General features: G+C 37.7%; 2 protein-coding genes across 8 annotated transcripts in view; both read right to left on the bottom strand.

Annotated features, from left to right (window-relative positions):
* Positions 1–385: 385 nt before the first annotated feature.
* Positions 386–7,951, bottom strand: CNTF (ciliary neurotrophic factor). 6 transcript variants are annotated; one of them, XM_072790914.1, is made up of 3 exons: positions 7,811–7,951; positions 2,546–2,713; positions 386–1,298 (listed from the first exon to the last, which is right to left on the bottom strand). In XM_072790914.1, exons 2-3 carry the CDS (start codon positions 2,657–2,659, stop codon positions 813–815), a joined length of 600 nt encoding a protein of 199 aa, XP_072647015.1. In that variant the 5' UTR covers positions 2,660–2,713; positions 7,811–7,951; the 3' UTR covers positions 386–812. The 6 variants fall into 6 exon arrangements, with proteins under 6 accessions (XP_072647015.1, XP_072647016.1, XP_072647012.1 ...); XM_072790915.1 differs by having other exon boundaries at positions 2,546–2,708; positions 7,811–7,949; XM_072790911.1 differs by lacking the exon at positions 7,811–7,951 and adding an exon at positions 5,587–5,715 and having other exon boundaries at positions 2,546–2,708.
* Positions 4,451–24,627, bottom strand: part of ZFP91 (ZFP91 zinc finger protein, atypical E3 ubiquitin ligase) — a 46,926-nt gene continuing 26,749 nt past the window's right edge. Inside the window, exons 3-11 of one of the 2 annotated variants that reach the window (XM_072790906.1) lie at positions 15,961–16,173; positions 15,683–15,719; positions 14,771–14,872; positions 14,142–14,276; positions 13,338–13,388; positions 12,864–12,942; positions 11,400–11,514; positions 8,524–8,623; positions 4,451–8,183 (exon numbers count right to left, since the gene is read on the bottom strand). In XM_072790906.1, coding sequence (XP_072647007.1) covers positions 7,673–8,183; positions 8,524–8,623; positions 11,400–11,514; positions 12,864–12,942; positions 13,338–13,388; positions 14,142–14,276; positions 14,771–14,872; positions 15,683–15,719; positions 15,961–16,173 — 1,343 coding nt within the window. In that variant the 3' untranslated portion in view covers positions 4,451–7,672. Of the gene's footprint in view, positions 8,184–8,523; positions 8,624–11,399; positions 11,515–12,863; positions 12,943–13,337; positions 13,389–14,141; positions 14,277–14,770; positions 14,876–15,682; positions 15,720–15,960; positions 16,174–24,627 lie in introns of both variants that reach the window. The other variant, XM_072790905.1, reaches the window with a different exon arrangement.

Here is a 24,627-nt window from a genome sequence, read left to right as displayed (position 1 = left end):
TCTCATCTTTGCCAAATGTGGGCAAAAAATTGTGCCTTTACTGTGCCACTGATCTATCAGGATATATAACGGGGATTGTTTTTTCAGCGTCAGGGACCGATTACATGGATCTATTTTCCAACCCTCTGTGGGAAAGAGGTGCAATGACAGAGGGTCATGATCAGGCCTCTGAACTGAAGGGCACATAGCTTTTTGGGATGAGAAGTATCTGGGTTCAAACTAAAGTGTGCCATTTGCTAGTAGGGTAACCTTGACCAAGTTATCATTTCTGTGAGCCTGTTTTCTCATCTGCCAGATGGGAATAACACTACTTCCCTCAATAGGGTTGTTGTGAAATAACATACACAAAGCCCCTGGCATATCGCTACATATAGCAGACACTCAATAAACGTTAGTTACTTCTTTTTATTATCCAAGGGTTTGAATTGGCTAGAGTCCAGGATTTTTAATTCATTGTCTCAATTTTCCCAGAAAAGCCATCTAGGACTAAAGTTAAACTTAGGTTTATCCTGTAAGGCTGTTAAATACTTGTAGAGTTGATTTAGTGAGTAGAAAGGTTAGAACACTAAAATGGAAGGACACAGCCCTTGCCCCCACACCCACAGGGCCCCAACACACCACACACACACACACCAGATTAAACCTGGATGCCCATTTGTCCAGGGCTCCACCCCTGCTTGATGAAAATATCTATGGTCTCATGGGTCAGAAAACGGTCGACCTTTCAAAACTTAAGAATGGGAAAGTGAGGCCTCAGGAACTGTGCATACTCCATTAGAAATATAACGAAGGAGAGAGAAGAGGGATAACTGCTATATTTTCTTGTCATTAGCAATATAATGGCTCCCACGTGCTGGAATCCCAGTCTGATAAGAAGAAATGAGTCGAAGGTCATGGATGGACCTCACTGTCCACTGTGAAAGCTCTCGCAACACCTTCAGGCCCCACAGCTTCTTCTCAAAGAGGCCACCATCTCCAAAGACAGGTATCCCATCAGCCTCATTGGGGGGGATTTTGTGTTCCAGGAGCATCATTAATTCCTCCAGCTGGTAAGCAAAGGCAGCAACCTGGAGTAGAAGGGTGTGTATTGCTTGATGGAAATCCCCTTCAGTTGGAGTAAAATGAACCCGCTGGTCTTCTAAAAGCCTGGCCAACATAACATGGAAAGCGCGATAAGCTTGGAGGTTCTCTTGGAGTCGCTCCACCTCAGACAGTTCACTCCACCGATCAGTGCTTGCCATTGGCACACCATCCACAGAGTCCAGGTTTAGGTTCTCGTTCAGGCCCTGATGCTTCATCTGGCCAAGGATACATAAAAACATCACATCTTCTGTAATTATCCCAACATTCTCATTTAATCCCTAAATCTCATGTAAGACCTTATTCACTTTCCTGGTCAGAGATCCAAATTGGAAAAATTTTTAAAATCTCCAAAAGGAACTCATTTGGGATCCAATGACTGGATTTTAGGAAGGCTTTATTCTAAAATTATACATTCTGCTTTACCTATTTCCTTTTTGTGGGAGAATATGCAGGTTTCATTAGATTTTAAAGGTTGAAAACCACTGGTCTACAACTTCTCCTTCCCACTTTGAACTCCCTCCTGGAAACAAGTACTTGAATCGTACTCGAGTTTTAAGAATTTTAAACATACTTGAAGACACTGGCCAGGCCTATTAGGAATCCCAAGAATTAACCCACTGCAGAATTTTTCTAACCCCCCTCTCCTCCATTATCCACTCTCATTGGGAAGACAATACTTTAGAGAATTCAGTGGTAATGAGATAAAAAAGATAAAAATAAAAAAAGGTACTTCAAAGAGTTAGATTTCTAATTGGTGAGGCTGTACAAAGCTAAACCAATTCCCAGACAACCTAAATTTAGAACTCTTTTTCAGTGTTTCTATCATAGTAGGCCTTAGGTGGAGACTGATGGGGATCTCCATCAGAAAACCAATCTGGAACTCCATGGTTAGCTCATCAATTTGACACGTCCCTAAGTTTCCAGTGAATCTTCTAGGGGATCCTTTTTTGATAGTATGGGTCACCATTCTCTTTTGATACACAGAGACTTGATATATGTAATGAAAAATTGGGTGGCCAATACTATAGAGGAGAAATTCTTTGGGTTTGTGCTGTTCTTCTCCCAATTCTATAAACCTCATTCTTTCATTTACATAGCTCAAAAATTCAGAACAATGTGTATGAAGAACCCACACTTACAGGGCCCATAGTTAATCTATTCTGGTAGAATCCAGACTGTAGGCAATCATATTAGGAATAGCCTCCATGACATAGAGCCAATCCTACCCAGAAGACCATGTCTATTTTCTCAAAGAACATGTCTCCTCAACAGGCTAGAGAAGAAAACAGGGTCACAGGAGTTTCTTTATGGGAAAGAACCATGTCGGATGATAGGTGCCCAATCTATGAATGACTGTATGATTAGGGCCTTGATGATTGGTAATGGGGGCTGGAACATGATGTTAAGGGGCTAATCAGAAGAGATCAAGTGAAAACAGACAACAGCAAAATAGGCAACTTACATAAGATTCCAAAAGAGCAGTCAGGTCTGAACGAATCTTCCTTGCTAGCCAGATAGAGCGGCTACAGAGGTCCCGGCGATGAGGGGTCAGCGGTGAGTGCTCTGCAAAGGCCATCTCCTAACTCAACTGTCCCAGGAAACAAGTGAGCTGGGTTTGCTTCTGTCTACACTGGTCCAAATAAGAAATGTGACTCTCAGACTAAATCCACTGGGCATTCTCTCCTAATGGGATTGTGCACCCCACCCCCATCCCCCTGCCTGACTCAGAGGTGGCAGCAAATTCCTGGCTGTGGATTTTTGTGCCTGTGGAATCAAAGGCCCCTTTTTAATCAGCTTTTTTTTCCTGCAGCGTCTGCCTCCATCTCTCTCCTCCACTCAGTGCCTAGCCTACTTGTTTTTATGTCATTGTTTTGCTTTTGCACTTAGCAACAAGGTCACTATCACACTAATCCTCATGACACCCCTGCCTAATGTGATCTACTTCATATACACATAATCAGTTTATTTTATCACTCTCCCTTGCGTTCGTCATGTCTTCTTCTTCCTTTTCTTTTTCCCTTCTTGGCCTAGTATTCAATAATATTGTTATTACTAACAATATAGCTGCCATTGATTAAGCAACTACTCTGGGCCAGACACTGTGCTAAAGGCTTTAAAGCCTTTATTTGATCTTTAGAATAATTCTATGAGATAAATATTTTCCATAACAAAATTGAGGCTTAAAGAAATTAACTAATATGCACAAAATCCAGGAAGCAGGCACAAAACATAGGTCTCTGATTCTCCCATTGACATTGAAATTTCATCCTTTAGGTTTTTCACATTTTGTTCAAGAAACAAAGTTTATGCTAAATAGGTCCTCTGAAAATACAGCATCTTTTCACTTCTATCATTTCGTCATGTAGTTTCATTTATACTCAATTAAAAATCAGCAAAGTAAGTATCTCTAACCTCAATCATGGTGCCTTCCTCATAGCTACAGGATGGGGAAGGTACTGTTTAGGCCTGTTCTCTTCCAAAGGACAGGAAACACCCAACCCTGACTGGGTAACATTTTCAAGGCAGTCTCAAATGACAACATGCTTTTCTTTCTCTTCCTCATCCCAGTCATACCACACTGCTCCTTAACAACATACAAGAATGACCTGGGCTTTGAAATGAGGGCAAAAGAGTTTAAGAGCACGTGCAGAATTGTTCTTCTGTTGCATCCAACTTAACCCTGTAGATTAAAATATGATGCTTCTTGGGGAAGAGCTTCAAGTGTCCTACTCAATCAATAAGCCTTCACTATTTCATGCCATAGACATTGCCTCTAAGTTGAAACACATGCCTTCTCAGGTGCAAACTTCCATAAACAATAAACAAGGGGTGGAGGGGAGAAAAGTGGGAGTGAGTGGCTCACAGGAGGCCTTTAAAGAAGGTAAAACGATTTTTTTTTTGAAAGTTAATACTTGTTGTGGACATTGAGTTTTGTGAAAAAGCACTGACATCAAATGCTAACAAGGTTTTTGTCATTATGAGACTAACATAACCCTCACAGCATCCTTAACATTCTCTCTACTAGACTAATGAGGCCATCTCTTCTAGAAGTCTGTCACAACACAGGAGGGGTTTCCAAGTTGGCTAGATGATCACAGAATCCTATAGCAACTCAGCATTAGAGATCAAGAATGAAAATGAGTCAGAAGTTACCTCTGATTCTGCCCAAGAGAAGTAACAGCACCTGCCACATAAACCCTGTGCTGGGGGCACTGGGTTCTCAGCAGCATCAACTTTTTACCCTTAGGATAACTGTTAACTTAGTACAATCAAGGAAGACAAGTTGCTTCCATGAAGACAACTTTTATTTTTCTTCTTTACATATTTATTTTGGATATGCCTTACCTAGATTAAGAGAAAACAAGGATTTGAAAAGCAGAGTATCCCTTTTATTATAATTTCTTTTTACATAACCTTTTCAACCTAGATTCAGGTAACTACCTGTCTCTCCCATCAAAGGAGAAGGGTCCTGCACATTACAACAGGCAAAAAAGGCTTTCAAGAAATAAAATATTTTAAATTGATCCATTACAATTTTTCAGTTTTCTTGAGTACATTGGAAAGTGGGAAAAAGAAGGAGGGAAAAATCGTACTTCAAACAATCAGACTAATAACCTTGGCTGGGTTTAATACACTCTTTATATATTTTTTCCAACAGGTACACAGGAGGTTCAAGTGCTCTATGCAGATGCTTTCCCATACCTGAATTCTTTAACTCCCAGTAATCCTGGCCAGTGTTTATTCAAACTCTCTGAAGCATAGTAAGTCTCAATTATGCAGAATAACCCTGGGCAACCAGAGACTAGGGGGAAGCACATCTCCCAGAAATAATACTTGCATGTCAATTACATTTTCAGGATTTTGAACTGCCAATTCACAAGATGGAGAATATGCAGTGGGGAGAGTTATTAAAAAGGTAACACAATTTGACTAAGGGTAGGAAATGCAGAATTTTAAGAGGGCTCCTTGGAAGGACACATGAGAAGCAGACAAGGAAAGGGGAGAGGACTTAGTACAAGACAGCTTACTTATACCACTCTTTACTGTGCTAGTATCTTTTCAAAAGGAAAAAAAGAAGATAGAAGTCCATGGAGAATATTTTAAGATTGACTGCAAACTGCTATAATAATTTATTGAAGCAAACTATAGGCAAATGGTACCTATAAAGGGGTCAGAAAAAGGAAGAACAGAAAGTTTCTAGTTATTAGAACTTGTTGCTTTTTGTGGGGAGGAGTGTGATATGGGAAGAACATATTTTCCTTCAATCTCGTTAATTTTTTTAATGCAGTTTGCTTTTGTGTAGGTGGTTAAAATATCTGATGACTCATCACTGCAAATACAACTTACAGAGACAGAGAAGATAAATGTGACAAAGAAAAAAGGTACGTGTGCGGTACAGATGAGAGCTAGTCAAACAGTACAAAATGGACTTATAACGAGAGTGGAACAACTTTGTTGTAAACCCAATCAATCTGACAGGTTTTTCAAATGTACTCAACATACCAAGTCAATTCCAAATCCTGACTGTGGGCAGGAAAGCATATTCTACATCCCTTCTATCCTTATTCCATTTTCTACCCCCACACTGGAGGGATGGCAAATCTGCAACACTCTGTAAAGAAACAATAGTGCATTTAAGTCTATTCACTGTAGGTGTCTGACTCCCTATTCCCTGGCATCCCAACCACTGACACTAGTGGGTGTAAAGTAAGCCTCTTTCAGAGATGACATTTTGTTACCCCTCTTTTTGGGAAAAAATAAAAGAGAAAATTGATAAACTTTGTAGTTTTAGTGTTTGTGAAAAACAAGTTGTTCCTTATTTTGCTCTCGGCAAAACTTCATTCTTTCCAACAGCCATCACAACATTTCTGACAAACAATGAATAGGGCAAGCCTTTAACTCCAGCTTGTGAGGTACACAGAAGGATAGAAATTGCCCTTCTAATTCTCTAAAAATTGCCAAAATAAGTTTTTAGTCTTCTGGGAGTTATAAACTTGTACAAAAACACCACCTGCCTCTCCCATGGCCAGTAATAAGCAATCCACCCCCAAGAAAATCCCTATCTCAATGGATGTGGTAATTCCCAGAATTTTAGGTGAAAGCCAAAGCCATTATTCCACAGATTATTAACTTTGTCTATGGAAGCCTTTCCTCTTCTGAAGTATTATTTTTATAAAAAGGAAACAAAACAGCCATTTTCTTTGACTTCAAATTGTACGAGTCATAGACTATCTCTTCACTAATGGCAGTGTCCTTCAATAACTGGGACCTGGAATGAAACAATGATAAAGCAAAGCAAAACCAAAAACAAAGCGAGGGGCCAGAATTGGGCCAACAGGAAGGTGTGTAGAAAGAAATGATGGGGACAAAAAAAGAAAATAAATTTACAAGAGAAAATCTTTTATCTGTAATTCAGACCCTGAACAACCCTTCTTCTCATCCCCTCAAAATTCCTAAATCTCAATGCTCTAAAAACTCAAAGAGCACTAATTACCAAAAACCTAACTTCCTTCCCTAAAAAGGCTTCCAAAAAAGCACTAGGCTACTGTAGTGATTTTGTTAGTGCTGAGGACCAGCTTTCTTTAAAGGCCACTGGAGAGCTATATTTTAGAGGCTGGCTGTGCTTCTTCAATCCTGTATCTTGCCTTCAAAAGTACCTCTTATAGAAAGGACCCCATGTCAGAATAACCTAATCTCTCCCAGCCCCCAAAAATCTAGCAACGACGACCCCCCCCCCAAAAAAAATCAGACTTTCCGTTAATAAATAAGGAATCTCAGGTTCCACAACACAAAAACACACATGTTCAAAGTGCAAATTTCTGCCATTAGTCTGGGACTTTTCTCACTGATACAGAGCCCTGTCTTATGGCCAGAGAAACCATGTAGAGGGCAGCCCCCTCCCTGTTGGGAGCCTGCTTCCATGCTAGTGAGCACCACTGAGAACCAGAGGGAGGTGTTGGAAGGGGACTGAAGTGCTGGGATCACAAAGGAGGGAGGTGGTCCCCGTGAATCCTTCCTTTCTGAAACCCAGCAGGGAATGGAGGAAATGGGGGTGAGTGAGAGAGGTGTGCTGTTTTAACAGCTCACCTTAAGGGGCCTAAAGTGCCAAGTCAAGCTGCCAGCCTCCAGAGATTAGAAGTGTATGATACTTTGGGAATAAGTGTGCTGCAGTGGGTAGAAGCCAGAACCATAGGGCAGCAGTGAAGGAGAAGGGGTTTAGAGGACAGTAATATACTATCAAGAGTTAAAAGCTGATCCAGAGCACATCAGAGTTACAGGTTTAAGAAGGGATCTGCCGGTGAGCAGGAAGTCTGCCTGACTGGAACTGAGGAGGAGGATAACCCTCACTTTTAAGAGCTTCTTCTTTTTTGCCTACCTTTTTGGTAAAGGCAACATCAATTTTATAAAGGGGACAATAGAGGGAGAAGAGGGTGGGTGTAGGTGTGTGTGCTGTGATCCACAATGGAAAGAGCAGGCCCTTCAGTTATTTTACTAGATTTTAAATGCTTTAAATTTTTTTTTTTTTTGTCCTTTTTATCTTTTAAATACAAAGTCTGAGCTGTCCCAGTGCCCAAAGTCTTCCCTTCCACTAAGGTCCAGTAGAGTCTGAATCTTCAATCAGAACCTCTGTGGTAGCACCGAGTATATCCGAGTTCATGACCAGCCCTTCAGTGCCCCCACTGCTGCCACTTCCCACAAAGATCTTCCCATCAGCCATCAGGCTCACCCGTTCCGTCCCACTACAGTATGACTTTGACATCCCTTCAGCTTCTAGCAGGAGGCACTCTCCAGAGGTGGAGTTTCCCAATGGCTCAGGAAGAAGAGGAAGACCCTGCCCATCTGCAGGTTGTGTCAGGGATTCTGGGTTAGTGCCCAAGATATCTGTGCTGGTGATGAGGGCGCCTGCATTGGCAGCCAGAGCTTCGGCAATCAGCACCTCAGGGTGGCTTTTTGCTTTGTGTGCCACTACGCTGTCCTTCTTCTCAAATTTTTTGCCACAGATATTACAAGAGAACTGGTAGAAGGAATCTGCATCATGCTTCTTCATGTGCCAATTAAGGGATGCCTTCTGCCGACATGTAAATCCACAGATCTCGCATCTAGGAAGATGGAAAAGGAAATAGCTGATCAAACAGAAATGAAGAGGCCTCTTCTTCAGGGTCAGGGTAGGACTTTAGAGGTCACATATATAGGCCAATAGTCAGTAACATTTCTTGGGAAAAATTACGAAAAGTTAACCAGATGGAAAATTAATGTTTCTTTTGTTTAAAAAACAAAGGAAACAAAAAGTTCACTAAATAGCATCCCAAACCAATACTCACTCTAATTTGGTAAAAGTGAATAGAAGTGGCAACTGAAATTGTTTGCATAGGGGCTAACCCACAAGTAGGGCAGATATGCACTTCTCACCCACATGTTCACCAATAAATAAACACTCACTGTAATGGCTTCTCGCCAGTGTGAATCATCCGGTGCACTGCCAGATTGTGAGAACTCTTGAAGGCCCTAGCACAATATTCACAGATATAATCCCTTTGATCTAAGAAGAAAAATAATGTGGTTAGTGTTCCACTTAGAATCCCTGTAAGTAATTTTCCCAGTTCACAGTAAGCAAGCAGATGATCAGTCAGGTCATTTACAGTAAAAGTAGTACTGTTTTCAATCTATAAAACAATGGATAAATAAAATTTTAAGAAGAAATATACCACTTTCAATTTTTGTTTAAAAAGTCCATATATTCAGTAGCATAAGGACTAGTTTTAAAAAACTAAACAAAGCAAAACCAGAAACAACTTAATGGATATATGAGAACTGGAACCCTAATCTCAATCTTGCCAGTAATCTAATTCTTGGATAAACTGCTTAGTAATAAGTAAATAATGATATTTTCCTTGGATTTTATTCTTTAAAAGTTTTTTCAGATTGTGAAAGCTGAATGCTTACATATAAAGAATTTGGCACTCAAACCACTACCATCACCACCACATTTGGCATTCCCTAGAAGAAAAGTGATCCATGATTAAAGTGGTAATCATATCTTCTGTTTTGGTTTTAAAATTGTTACCCAGAATAAACAATTTCTCTCAAAAGGTTCAAGTGGCTGCTATCAAATACATCAAACAGTTTCTGTATTTTTTACCTTATTCTCTCCTACCCCGTATCTTCTGCAACATTCAACCACCTCCCCCCTGTCATTTCAAAATACCCATAATTTTCACAGGATTTTTTGATGAATTTGGTAACATAGTGTAGACTCTATGGGCCAAAGGAGCATTGCACTAAATTATTTCTTTATCACTTGGTTTGGGAGAGAAGCGGGTAAGGGGATGCTCTATATCTCTTGAATAAACGACCACTATGTTTTCTAGGTCTTTCACTTAAAATTGCTACAAATAGTCACAGTGAAAACATGAGGATAAGTTAAAAGGCAAACAATATCCAATTTAATTCTATACTCTATCCCAACAGTTCTAAAGCCAAGTGTAGGAGAATAGTCAAGTTTGTCTCAAGCTTGAATACACTTAGGAATCAACTGCGGGATCTCAGTAAATGCAGTTGGTAGTTGAGCAGGTCTGAGGCAGTCTGAGATACTGCATCTCTAATAGTGGCTCAAGTGATGCCAATGCCTGTTGGGCTATCTTCTACATGCTAAATAGGCAAGGTCTAAAAATGGACTTTTAAACCAAGGACAATTCTTAGTGTCTCCCAAATCTTGTCCCCTGTTCCAGCTTCATTATTGCATGGCAAACTTGGGTGGGGCATCCACTTGCTTAAATCAATCACATGTTCAAAGGGAGTCTGTTTGCACTAATTTGGAAAAGGAGAACTACAATAACATCATAAAAGTGTATTAACCAGATGTAAATATTTGGAATGGAATGAACTTCTAAAACAGTTTGTCATAGCAGGCCTATGGTATTTAGCTAACGTAGTCTAAACTAATTGTCAGAAATTACTTTTGTAGAGAATAAAACAGAATTAACAGGGAGGAGTGGAGAAAAGGCAGCACCTAGCAAGGAACAGAGTGGAGACAGTCCTCTCCATGAAGCGGTGGCACCATACAATGAGAAGACTGTAGACTTTGCTATGATTCAGGCCTGAGCTCAAATCGTGGTGCTCTGAAATGTCCACTGTGTGCCAGGCTTCACGCAGTAAACAGCATTTACATGTGCTCTCATTTCATCCTTAAACTAACTCCATGATGTCAGTGACATTATCTGCCCCCCCCCTTTTTTTAGATGAGGGAAAGTGAGAAGAAATAACTTGTCTAAGTCACACATACAATAAAAGATGGAGAGGGTACATGTATCAGTATAACCCTGGGTAGGAGACAACTGAAATTCCTAGTCTTACCTCTATGACTGTTGAGAAGATAGCATGTAATAATCCAGTGTCTGGCACCTATTCAATTAGCTCTAACACCCAGGCTCATTTGTTCCCATTAGCTGAACTGCATGGAGATTGTCAGTGGATAAAATGAATGGAATTTGGAATCATTCTAGAGTATGTATAATGAAGACACATTCGGTTTCTCTTTTTGAGTCAATAGCTCCTACAGGAGATTACATATAATTCAGTAGCTAGCTTTCCTGACCGCAGTAGCAGTAGAAGTGTCAGAAGCTACTTAATAGTTACCACAGAACTATAGGCTCTCTCTTCATACTCAATTCTAGTCCATAAGAGCTACTAAAAGTATCTACTGGAAATGGAATTAGAAAATCCTGATTCTGATAAATACCATCGGTGTTACCAAGGGCAAGTTACGTAATGTATAAAGCCTCTTGTTTCTTAGCTTTAAGACAAGGGTAATACAAGCAAACTTGGTGATGCTGAATGGATGGATAACCAGTAACAGTTGATAGAGGATATGTGCTCAATAAAAAATTAATCTGTTCATAAAAGTCAAAGGATAAAAGTAAAAACCCCTAGTTTGTTCATCCCTTATAAAATGTTTTATTATATTTTATGTTCATACCTTTCTCTCACACCTGACTATAGACTCTCAAAATTTACATTAAAAAAAAGATCATTACCAATCTACATACTTAAAAGTAGAACGCATTTAAAACTTGCTAAAACATTTTATTTAAAACAGTACCTGTATGGGCAGCCCGGGTGGCTCCACGGTTTAGTGCCACCTTCAGCCCAGGACCTGATCCTGGAGACCCGGGATCGAGTCCCATGTCAGGCTCCCTGCATGGAGCCTGCTTCTCCCTCTGCCTGTGTCTCTGCCTCTCTCTCTCTTTCTCTGTGTGTGTCTCTCATGAATAAATAAATAAAAATCCTTAAAAAAAAAAAAAAAAAAAAAGGAGTACCTGTATGATGCTTGGCATGTCGTAGAAGTTGCTTCTGGAGCCTGAAGAGTCGCCCACAGGAGGGATGAGGACATACGTATTTCTTCTTCAGCAAATGCTGATACTTAATGTGGTGCTAAAACAGTAAGAGAAAATAAAGAGCGTTAAAAATTAGGCTTTCTGAAAGCTTGTTCCTTTGCTAAGTCAAAAGTGCTAAAGGAGGGGCACTAGGGTGGCTCAGTCAGTTAATCGTCCAACTCTTGTTTTCAGCTCAGGTCATGATCTCAGGGTTTTGAGATGGAGCATGGCATCAGGCTCTTTGGCTGGGTGAAGTCTGCTTGAGATTCTCTCTCTCTCTCCCTCCCTCCCCGTCAAAAGTGCTAAAGGGAAATCAAATACTCTGCATATGGAGGGTGTATGTGTGCAGTACAACAGTTAAGAACACAGGCTATGGAAATACAGAGAGCTGGATTCTAATCTGAGTATATCATTCATGATAGGAAATGTGCTTAAATACTGTGAGCTATAGTTCTCATTTGTAAAATGGACATAACTGTAAGTGTCTTTCAGCATAACTGTGAGGATACAGACATGTGTTGTATGGTGCTTAGTGCAGCACAATGCATACAGTGAAAGAACAGAAGCAACCACTATTATCACAGAGCCAGAATCAGAGAGTTAAGGCCTTAGTCTCATGTTATCCTTGCTGCTAAACTAAAAATCAAATAGGCATTTCTTAAGCTTTTGTAATAAGCATTTCACTTTCATGTTTTCTGCCAGGCCCAAGTATAAGCTATATCTTAATTCATTTAAAAAAAAAATCTACTAAGAACAAACCAGAACAAAAAAACCAAAAACCTGAAGTTTTTTTTATTTTAAACATTATTTAAGAAATCACAGGTCAGAGTTGCTATTTTTAAAAAATATAAAATAAAGTCTATTCATCGGTGTCTTTGGTGTGTTGGTACAATCATCTCTTATATCAAAAGTATTTATAGCACGATGAGAAAGACTGGGCTATTCCAAGATTCCAAGGAAATTCTTTATTTGATCTCATGTTCTTAGACATTTTTCTTTTAACACAATGACTAAAGTAATCTTATGCCTTATTATTTATTTTTAAAAAGATTTTATTTATTTATTTGACTCAGAAAGTGTGTGCGCTTGAGAAAGAGCACTAGCAGTGGGGAGGTGGGGGAGGTGTAGAGGGTGAGGGAGAGGCAGACTCCCCGCTGAGCAGGGAACCTGGTGCTGCACTCGATCCCAGCACCCGGGGATCATGTCCTGAGCTGAAGGTAGATACTTAACTGAGCCCCCCCGGCGCCCACTTTTATGCCTTTTTAAAATAAAATGTTTTTTTTTTTTTTGACCCTGTATGTCAATGATAAAGCCTACACAAGTTCACAAATTTTAGCATCTCATGAAATACAAGAACCAGTAATGGAACTTAACCTGAAAGGCTGCCTTATGTAACAATTTACTGACCTGCAAATAGCGGGGGTGAGCAAGAACAGTTCCACATCCTTCCATTTCACAACGGACATATTGGATTGGAGGCTTTTTTCTATTATCAATATGTGGGAGAAAAGTTAGCGAACAGAAGAGGCATTCTGCAGTGGCTTAACTCAATGTACAATAGGGAACAGCAATTTTATAGTATGAAGAATTAAAATCTCTTTACTAGTTTATAGCTTGCACAGAATGTTAGAAATAACCAGAAACTGACAAATGTTTGGTAAGAGTTTTTTTTTAAAAAGCACAAAATAAACTAGTAACCTCTACCCAAAAGGTAAAGTAGTGTTAAGATTTTTAGAAACTTTAAGACCCTGTGATAGAATTAAAAACACAGTAACTCTGCATCAAGGATATATTAGTAAAGTTGCATTGGAGATATTTTTAAATAACCATTCCTGCAAGGTAATGATGAGTAATTATGTGAGTAAGATTTGTATAAATTACCTCCTTTTGGGTAATCGTGGACTTTTGTCATCTTTTCGCCTTCTTCCTCTCCTAGAATTAGAAAACAGAGTAATTGTCCACATATTCCAGACTGAAGCTTACAAAGCCAAGAATGGCTAGAGACCCATACTGTAGACTGAAGAGCAGATGGCAGAAACAAAGGATAATTACAATATACACAGTATACAAAGACATATCTGACAAACCAAAGATGTCATTCTGAAGTAATTTCACTTAAATAAATCTGTATTACAAGTTAAATACATACTTGTCATAAACTATATACATTACTATGGATGATCTGGATAAACCTCAAGGTTACCTTGAAGAGTCTATCACTTAAATTCAATCAATTTGAAAAGGAGAATAGTCTATTGTATAAACACCCAAAGAATATAAACTATACTCTCCTATAATAGAACCAAAAAGCCTAAACACTTAAAACAAATCTTATTTCTGCAACAGGCAATGACTGCTGGACAAGAAGTCAAGATTCTTCAATCATTTGCCCTATTTGCCCTTCTTTTGAGGATCCACATTTGTCGCAATTTTCCTTGCTATCTCTACACCCTCTGTATCCCATTAGCTCCTGTCTTGCCCACTCATTTAAACATCTTTAAGTATTGCTTTGGATTAAATTTAAACTTTTCAAGCTTTTGAGAGCGCCTCTGCAATGAAACTGTCAGCTGCCTGAGGCAGCAATATGCACCTGTCAATACCCCTCTCCTCACTCCCACTCTTTTTTCCCACCAATGGCTTTAAAATCTGTTAGGTTTCCATTTTTAGTAGTAATTGCCTACTCACTTCCTAGGAGGTTCCTCGTCCTCCCTAATTTCATTCTCTTCTTCTTTCACCTCTACCTCTACTTCCACTTTTATTTCTTTCTTCTCCTTCTCTTCTTTCACCTTCCCTGATTTTCTCCGTGGTTTTGGGGTTTCCCTGAAAACACAAACAAATTTAACATTGGTATCCAGTAAGGTATCTTTGCGAGGGGGAACTGTGACAACAGGGTAAAACCCGTGGTTATCATTGATTTATTGAAAAATTATGATCCTTAGCTCATGAAATGTAATTTACATCAACTGTTCCTTACATGCACATTAAAAGCCACTCAGGCTAAAAATAATCAAGAATCAAAATTCACTATAGTCGTAAAGAGAAAGAGTAAAAAATTGTAAGTATTCAGGCAATTGATGGTATCTTAAGATAAACATGCAGACATTCAGTATTTTGAATATGATCAAAATAAAGTTCTATAACTAGAAGAGAGAGCTGTGTGAAAGAGTTATAAGATAATGTTAAATTGGCAAAACAAGTGCATAATTAATTACTCATTTAAAATTAAGTCTATTAACAACATGGTGAAATAAAAGCATGCAACAGTGCTTTCCTTATTCTTCACTGACACGTCTGAAATAAAATCTGAGACGTGCCTCTCTAAGTGGGGTTTGTAGGTCTCATCTCTTGGGTCATCTTTGAATGGTATCTCCTCTTCACTGATTAACATCTCTTCTTCCTCTTCCTCCTCCTCATCGCTACTAAAAAGGAATAAATAGAGATTAGAAATTCTACTTCTAAGGATTATATATCTGACTAGATTTTATTTGCTCATTTATTTAAAAGTAGCCAAAGATTCACAAGAAATTATCTAGAAGTTTTATCCTTATGGTCTAACTGGACTAGCAATCTTAGCGGTTTATTATCATAATAATTATAACTAAAAATCTATAAATCCTAAGAAGGCTATTACGCTTCATTAAATAAAGGTAAGGTGAGGACTGCTCAATGGCACTAAGAGCTAAAAAAAAAAAAAAAAAAAAACAACAGAAAAACTTTTAGGCAGTGCTTCCGTGTTTCAGTTTGTTAAGTGTCCAACACTTGATTTCAGCTCAGGTCATGACCTCAGGGTCCTGAGACAGAGCTCCACCTTAAGATTTCAAGGTTCTCTCTCTGCCTCTCAACCCCTTCTTTTAAAAAACCAACAAAAACAACAGTCTATAATCCTATGTCTAGTAATCCAATGATCTGCTTTACCAAAAAGATCAGAAAGCCTCCCCCCGCCCCCCCGCCAAAGCAAATACCAAAAACCCTAGTCAAAACCTCCATTTCCCATTAGTTGCTAACATGGAATAAGCCAGAATATAGAAAGTACTCAAGACCTGCTTTTTGAACTAAATTAACTAAAGATTACATGGTTAAAGCGCTAATCAAGAACAAAGTAGCACCTAAACTAAATACCAAAACTGAAATTTTTTTTTTTTTAACAGCTCAACACTCTTTCAAGCAGAAAACAACTTTTGTGTGCGGTCTAATATCCCCAAAGGTTTAAATATGAAGTTTCTTACCTAATGCCACCTGGAGACTGATGTTCTTCTGTCCCATCTGGCAAAAGAAAGCAGAACAAAACTTTATCTTTACAGATACAGATATTTTGTCTCTGCAGCCAAGACACTCAAACCAAATTACTGCCTGGGATAACCATACAAAAGGAGTTTATCTGCAAATTTTCTGAAAGGAACCCTGTATCATCACACCTACCCCTGAAAGGTAAGCTGTTCAACATTACATTTAAAATCAACATGCAACTGGGTTATTAAATAACCATACTTCACTTGTACTGTACCATAATCAAGCTGATCTGTATTTGGTTCTGATTTGCAGATGAGCTGCAATGAACCGGTCTTTGACCTAGAGCTGCGGGTGTTCTCTGTGTCATGATGCCGAGAAACAGACGTCCTGCTACTGCTGCGCCAGCCCCGGCTAGGCCTAGTTGCAGCAATGGAAACTTCCTGAGGGAGGGTAGAATCGTCTTCTTCCTCTTTCTCTTCCTTAGGATCTGGATGAAAACATGTATCATTGCTTATAACCATCTCGGTAGATCTACTATTGTAACCAAAAAATTAATAAAAAAACAAAGTATATTTTTTCAGGAGAAAAGCCCCTCAGATATTTACTGAGATAACAGAAACAAGGTGACAGAAAACTTATCCTTATTGTCCATCATTCTAAAAACTTCCATGTTGTCAAGCAGTTTTATATGGTCTTATCTACTAAATAATGGACTGCTAATAGAAGTATGCAAAATATACCAAATTCTATTCATAGGATTCTAACCTTTTCATTTGGGACAAAGGCAACTAAATTAAGTGAGTTGTCCCCAAAAGACGGCCAGAACTTCTTACAGAAACACAAAGAAGATGGGGTGCCTGGCTGGCTCAGTCATTAAGCAGCTACGTTCAGCTCAGGTCATGATCTCAGGGTCCTAGGACTGAGCCCTATGTAGGGCTTCCTGCTCAGTGGGGAGTCTGCTTGTCCCTCTGCGCCTCCCCTCGCTCATGCTAATAAATAAATAAAATCTTAAAAAAAAAAAAAAAAAGAAACACAAAGAATAAAATCACAGGTCCAGATGTTTTAATAATCGAACAACGCTGAAAGAAATTGCCAAAGAGGAACTGCACACTAAAAATGCTTTCCCTTGACTCTAGTCAATAGTTCTTAGAACCACATCATGAATTTGAATTGACCTATAGGGCCAATCATGATCAAGCGCAGCTCCATGCTGCTCTGCTTCAGTTATCCTATAAGATGCTGTGCACAAGCACAGACACAATCTATCCGTTATCCTATATGTTCTTCATGCTTTGAAGGGTGAATGAAGTGAGGTGGGGGCTATTTCCCCCTTCTGAGCAATAAATAAGAAGCTTTAGTATAAGAAACTGGGTTTCATTCCCAGCGTAATTTTTTACATATAGATATATATAGATACATAAGTATGTTGGTACACTAAAAATGAGTCTATTTTGACTACAGACAATTCTTTCAATAATCTTAGAAAAGGCCTAAGAGTAACACAAAATTTTAGTTCTTAAAACTGATACCTATGATTATATAAACACAAAAACAACCTTCTGCATTGCAAATTCCAGTAATAAGCGAAATTTAACAGTCCAACAGAAAAAGAGCTTTTTGGTAAAAACGTGTGGCTCTCACACGCAAACAGAAAAAAGGTCAATCCTCTCATGACAGGATAAACTCAAATGCAAACGATTAGTGAGACACCACTGTTCCCCTATCGTACTGATGATCCGAATGTTTGGCAACTGTGTATTGTCCAGGTTGGAGGAAAGAGTAATACAGATGATAGCATGTGCACTGGTAAAACCTCTTTGAAGGGCACTCTGACAGTATCTATCAAAATTATAAATGTGTATCCTTTCACATTAATTTCAACTAGTAAGAAGTTACCCTACAGAATTACAATCACACTTAGGTATAGAGGTAGTCATTATAGCACTGTTTTTAGTATGAAAGAGCAGAAAACTAAACATCAGGAAGGGCCTGGTTACATGAATTGATACATCTAGTCAGTAGGCAACTGCATGGAAATAATTCTATGACACTTTATCATGCAAAAAAACCCATATCCATATAAAATCCAAATATTATATAGGTGTTTTATATATAGATATAGAAATAAATGATATATATATGTAAGTTATATATCTTATACATGACAATTATACTTCTGAAAGGATAGAGAAGAAATTGGTAAGATAAGTTTTGGTCACTTCCAGAGGTCCAAAAATATGCCCAGTGATTTCCTCAGTATCCACCCTAGGAAAATAAACTGGCACATGGAGGTTCACTGTAGCATGTTCATAACAGTTAAAGAATGGAAACGAACTATTCCCCCCCTCAATAAGAAAATGTTCAAATAAACTATGGTGTATTACTGAGATGGAATATTATATAGAAGCATCTGTAAAAAATGACATGGAATTACTGGCAAAAATATTGTTAAACAGAAATTAAGCAAAAAATAAGACACAAACCTACATAAAACATTGTTTTTTTTAAGATCTGAAAAATACAATTTCCTCCACTGTGGAACAAGGTAGTAAATGGGGGGTGGGGGGCTATTTTAGCTTTAACCGTATTCTGAAAGTTTTATGAGAATATTTTAAGGTAATATAATTAGTTTGAAATGCGGAGAATAGCAGTGGGAACTCCTAAAAACCTGACAATTATTAAATCAGATATGCATGTCCTTTCAGTTTTCTTTCCCACTCAGTGCCTGTCTCACTCTTCTCATATCTGAGCTACTTTATGTATCAAAATAATGCAATAATAATAAAAAAAGGTTAGAATTGACAATATCTTCAACTATCTACAATCCAACAAGTTTACCCAGAAAATAACTGGAAGGTCAAAGAAACCTGTTCAAGATCATAAAGCTAGCTAAACAGACCCAGATATAAAAATCATATCTTGAGACTAGTAATCAAGAACTTCTCCATCTAGGTCATGGCTGCTTTTAAGATAATCTCTTAAAAGGGAGCAATTCGACATCCTCTATAAAGAAGAATAAATAACGTAGAGAGAGTCTTCCTTGTTACTCAACCCAACTATACTAATTTGGACTTTAAACTCACTCCATAACTTCCTGTTAAAGGTTTTTTCTTCATGATGAAAGGATTATTCAGCCACACCTTTTCATGCTGTTAATCAAATGATGGCAATTTGATAAGAATTGCTTATTCATATAAATAAAGCATAATAACCTATTTTATCCACCCCATCCCCACAAAAACTCATTAAAAAAAGGCATTATCAGAGTGATGTCAGCAAAATGTCCCTCCAACAGAAAAACACAAGCAATCACATTCACATGCACACACACACGTGTGCCAAAATCAACTTTGTAAAAAAAAAAAAAAAAAAAAAAAAAAAGGAAGATACTCATAGGTTTACAGCAACCAAGAGAACACTTAAGAAGGGCAGAGAATGGAGCAGATAGAATATTTGAAAAAATAAAGGCCAAAAGTTTCTCAAAATTAGTAAGACATGTATCTACACAAAAAGTTCCATAAGCTCCACGAACTCCAATAAGACAAATTCTGGGAAACTGAATAAAGGAAACATATTTACAATGGAGTTGGCTGGCTAGAAAGGGGAGCTCTCAGGCCATACCACTTGCTGCAATCCTTTGCAGACTCAAGACAAAGAAGCCCCATCTACTAACCCAGCGGGAAGAAGGAAGATTTTTCTTCTTGCCCGGCAACAGCGCAGTCAATGAGTCATCGTCACGGCTCGGCCAATGAAAATCTATTATATTTCGAACTCCTAGTTTACTCCAATGAACCAATGGACTTTGGGTTCATAACAGCAACCCCCATCTCATACCCCCCCAGAAGTTCCTTTCCTTTGTTTGTGGGACTCGCCTGTAGCTTTTGTTATTGCTTGCCTGTCCAGAATTGTAATTCCTCTGCTATTACTGAATAAATCCACTTTGCTCGTAAAATAACTGGCTGCTTTACTTTTAAGGTCAATGACTCAAGAGACCCACATCAAGACACATTACCATCAAACAGTCAAAAGCCAAAGACAGAATCTTGAAAACAGCATAAGAGAAGTGACTCATCAGGTATAAGAAATGCTTAGTATCATTAATAATCTATTTCTCATCCGAAACTAGGGAGACCAGAAGGTAGAGAGACGCCATATATAAAGTGGCAATGTCAAGCAAGAACTCTCTGTCTGGTAAAATGCCCTTTCAAAAGGGAGACATTCTCGGAAACAAGAGCAGAATTTGTTGCTAGTAGACCTATCCTACAAGAAACACTAGAGGGAGTCCTCCAGGCTGAAAGGACACTAGGAATTAACTCAAAGCCATTATGAGGAAATAAAAACACCATAATTACATAAATAAATATAAAATAGTATCACTGTGTTTTTGGTCTGTAACTCATTTTCCCAACATGACTTAAAAGTATATAAAACAGTAATTAAACACCTATGTTAATGAGCACATGATATAGAACGATTCCAAGTACTGGCATCTTTCTTGCTTAACAATTCATTCCTTAATTTATCTCTTTCCTCTCACTTTTAGTATGGAGTGGTAAGAAGAAACCAGACTGCACTTTCCACACTTTGCTTGGAAATCTTTTCAGCTAAATATACAAGTTCCTCACTTAGAAATTCTACTTTCCACTCAAGAGAACATAACTCAAGCTAAGTTATCTGCCACTTTATAACAAGGGTTACCTTTTTTCCACTTTCCATCAACATCTTCATCATTTCCTTCTAAGGCCTTTCCAGATTACCTTTAATGTCTGTATTTCTGCCAGCCTTCTTTAAGGCAATCCAGGCTGCTTTCTGATTAACTGCTTCAGAATTCCCCTACCTACTAGCCATTAACCAAAACCATTTCCATATATTCAGGTATATTTTGTTGCAGCAAAACACGACTTCCAGTATCAAACTCTGTATTTGTTTACTAGGGTTCCATAAGAAATTACCACAAAGACCTATTTATGTGCAAAGATCCTATTTCCAAATACATTACATTAACAGGATCTCAACATCTTTTTTTGGGGGAAACAATTCAACCCACAGCAAGAGGCTCTACTAATAAAAGACAAACTAGACTTCAAGTCAAAAACTGTTACGAGAGACCAAAAAAGGACACTGTATATTGATAAAAGGGTCAATCAAGAGGATACAAGGATTATAAACACATACACACCTAATATATGAAGCAAAAAAATGACAATTAAAGGGAGAAATAGCCAGTACTAAAAAAAGAGACTTTAGTACCTTAATTTCAGTAATGGATACAGTAGTCAGAAGTCTAATTAGGAAATAGAAGACTTGAGTAACTCTATGGAAAAAAAAATCAGACCTAACAGATATATAAAAAATACTTCACATAAAACCAGAATACCAGAATACACAGTCTTCTCAAGTGCACACAGGAGATTCTCCAGGGAAGACCATATGTTAAGCCTCACAACAAGTCTTAAGAAATTTAAAAAGACTGAGATCATATAAAGAATGTTCTCTAATCACCACAGAATGGAACTAGAAATCAGTATCAGAAAGAAAACCAGAAGATTCACAAGTATGTAGAAATTAAAACAACACACTCTTCAATAAAGATGTTAAATAAATCACAAGGGAAATTAGAAAACACTTAAAGGTGAGTGAAAAGAAAAACACAAGACAGCATAACTTAAGGGCTGTAACAAAAGCAGTCCTTGGAGGGAAATTTATAGATATAAATGCCTAAAAAAAAAACAAAAACAAAAACAAAAAAACAAACAAACAAAAAAACCCGCATGTCTAATCAATAATCTACACCTTAAAGGGAAAGGGGAAAAAAGGAAGCCAAAGCTAGAAGAAGGAAATAAAGATTAGAGCAGAGATAAATAAGATAATAGAAAACAGAGAAAAAAATTTTTTTGAAAAGATTAACGGAATTGACAAATCTTTAGCTAAACTAAAATAAAAAAACTTGTTACTAAAATTAGAAATTAAAGTGAAGAAAAAAAAAAGGATGAGAACACAATTAACAACTGTATGCAAACAAATTGGACAGCCTACATGAAATAAACACCTACACACACACTAAAACTCAAGAGGAAACAGAAACCTGAACACACAGTGAAGACAATCAGTCATCAAAACCTCCCAATGAACATTATCAACAAGAGCCAAACTATGAAAGAGCCCAAATGTCCATCAACTGATGAGTGGATAAAAGATGTGGTGTGTATATACATACATATACATATTAGCCATAAAAAGAAACTCTGCCATTTGCAATGACATGGATGGAGCGAGAAAGTATTATACTATGCAAAGTAAGTCAGAGAAAGACAAATACCATGATTTCACTCATGTGTGGAATTTAAGAAACATTAACAGATGTACACATGGAAAGGGGTAAAAAAAAAGTATAAGAGACTCTTAACTACAGAGGAAAAAACTGAGGGTTGATGGAAGGAGGTGGGTGGGGATGTGCTAAATGGGTGATGAGTTCCAAGGAGGGAACTTGATGTAATGAGCACTGGGTGTTGGTGTTGTTAAGTGATGAAATTGCTGAACTCTACACCTGAAACCAATATTATACTATATGTTAACTAGAATTTAAATAAAAATTTGAAACAAAAAAATAAATAAAATGATCACTTCCAAAACCAATACACACCTCCCACTGGGGGGGGAAAAAAAAGCCCAGGAGCAGATGGTTTCACTGGTGAATTCTACTAATCATTTAAAGAATACGAACACTTCTCAAACTCTTCCAAAAAAATAGAAGGGAACACCTCAATTCATTCTTTTTTTTTTTTTTTCCTCAATTCATTCTTTAAGGCCATCCTTACTCTGATACCAAAGACAAAGACACCACAAGAAGACTACAGACCAATTTCCCTTGCAAACCAAAGTCAGCAGGCACATTAAAACTATGCAGCATTTTAACACTAAGATCAAATGTGATGTATCCTAAGATTATGAGGGTGGTTCAATATACAAAAATCAATTGGTAAAATATACATTACTAGAATGAAGGGGAAAAAACAATCATCTCAAATGATGTAGAAGCATCTGACAAAATTTAGCAAACTTTCGTGGTAAGAACACACAGCAAACTGGGAACAGAATGAAACTTCCTCAACCTGATAGAGGGAATTTATCAAAACCCCAGAGCTAATACAATACACTCAATGGCAAAAGACTGAAAACTCTCTTCCCAAGATCCAACAAGACAAGGATGCTCTCTCTTTCTTCATATCTTTTCAAAGTTGTACTGGAAGTTCTAGCCAGAGCAATTAGCCCAGGGGAGGGAGGAGAAGCCACTCAAATTGGAAAGAATGAAGTAAAACTATCTCTATTTGCAGATGAAATGATCTTATTTCTAAAGAAAATTCTAAAGATTCTGCAAAACTACTACCAAAGGTAACAAATTTAGCAAAGTTGAAGGATACAAGACCAACACACAAAAACATTTTGTTTTAAATACACTAGCAATGAGTAACCCAAAAAGGGAAATAAGAAAACAATTCCATTAACAATTCAATTAAAAACAATAAAATACTTGAATACAAGTAAGATGTCAATAGTCCCCAAATTGATCTACAGATTAAATACAGTCCCTATCAAAATCCCAGCTTCCGTTTTTTGCAGAAATTAACAACCTGATCCTAAAATTCATGTGAAAATATAAGGGACCTAGATTATCCAAAACAATCCTGAAAAAGACTCACTTTGTTCTCTCCAGTCTCACAACTTACAACTCACAATAAAGCTGCAGTAATCAATCAGTATCACTATCACCGTGTGGTACTGGCATAAAGACAGACAGAATGACCAACAGAAGTGAACTGAGAGTCTCCATATAAACCCATACATCTATAGTCAACTGATTTTAAACAAGTTTGCTGAGACTATTAATGGGGAAAGGATCCATACAAAGAATGAAGTTGAAACCCTTACTTTAGGCCATATATAAAAATTAACTCAAAATGGATCAAAGACCTAAATATAAGGGCTAACACCAAAAAACTCTTAAAAGAAAACCTACAAAATGGGAGAATTATATTTAATAAGTCTAATACTCAGAATATATAAAGAAGTCTCAGTTCAACAAAAAGACAAATCACCAACTAAAAAATGAGCAAAGAACTTTAAGACACTTCTGTAAAGAAGATAATACAAATGGCAAAAACACACAAAAATGCTCAATATAAATCATTTATTTTTTATTCCTTTTTAAAGATTTATTAGAGAGAGAAAGTGTAAGAGTGAGACAACACAAGTAGGGGGAGCTGCAGAGGTAAAGGGAGGGAAAGCAGGGGGCCTGGATGCAGAACTCCATCCCAGGACCCTGAGATCAGGACCTGAGACCTGAGCCAAAGACAGACGCTTAACTGACTGAGCCACCCAGGTACCCCAATATAAATCATTTATGAGATGCAAATAAAAACCACAATGAGATTACCATTTCACACTCACTAGGATAGCTCTAATAATAACTTAAAAGAAACCAGAAATAACAAATGTGGAGAGATGTGGAGAAACTGCAACTCTTTTGCACATTGCTGCTGGGAATGTAAAAGGGTGCAGCCATTATGGAAAACAGGTAATTCCTCAAAAACAAACATTAAGTTGCCATATAACCCAGCAATTGCACTCATAGGTACAGTCCTCCCACATTGAAAACAGGTATCCAAATTCTTGTACGTGAATGTTCATTTCTGTACAATACACAACAGCCAAAATGTGGAAACAATTCAAATGTCCATCAAACACTGAACAGATAAACAAAATGAAGTATATTAATGCAGTAGCATATTACTCACAAAAAGGAAAGAAATACTAAAATGTATTAACACATGCCACAACATGGATGAACTTCGAAACTATTATGCTATACAACAGAACACATGAAAGTCACATATTGTAGGATTCTACTTATATAAAATATATAGAATAGGTAAACTCAAAT

Source organism: Canis lupus, chromosome 21, assembly GCF_048164855.1.
Source record: "Canis lupus baileyi chromosome 21, mCanLup2.hap1, whole genome shotgun sequence".
Lineage (NCBI taxonomy): Eukaryota > Metazoa > Chordata > Mammalia > Carnivora > Canidae > Canis > Canis lupus.
Note: the sequence above shows the minus strand (reverse complement) of the source record. Positions and strands in the feature narration are given on the sequence as shown.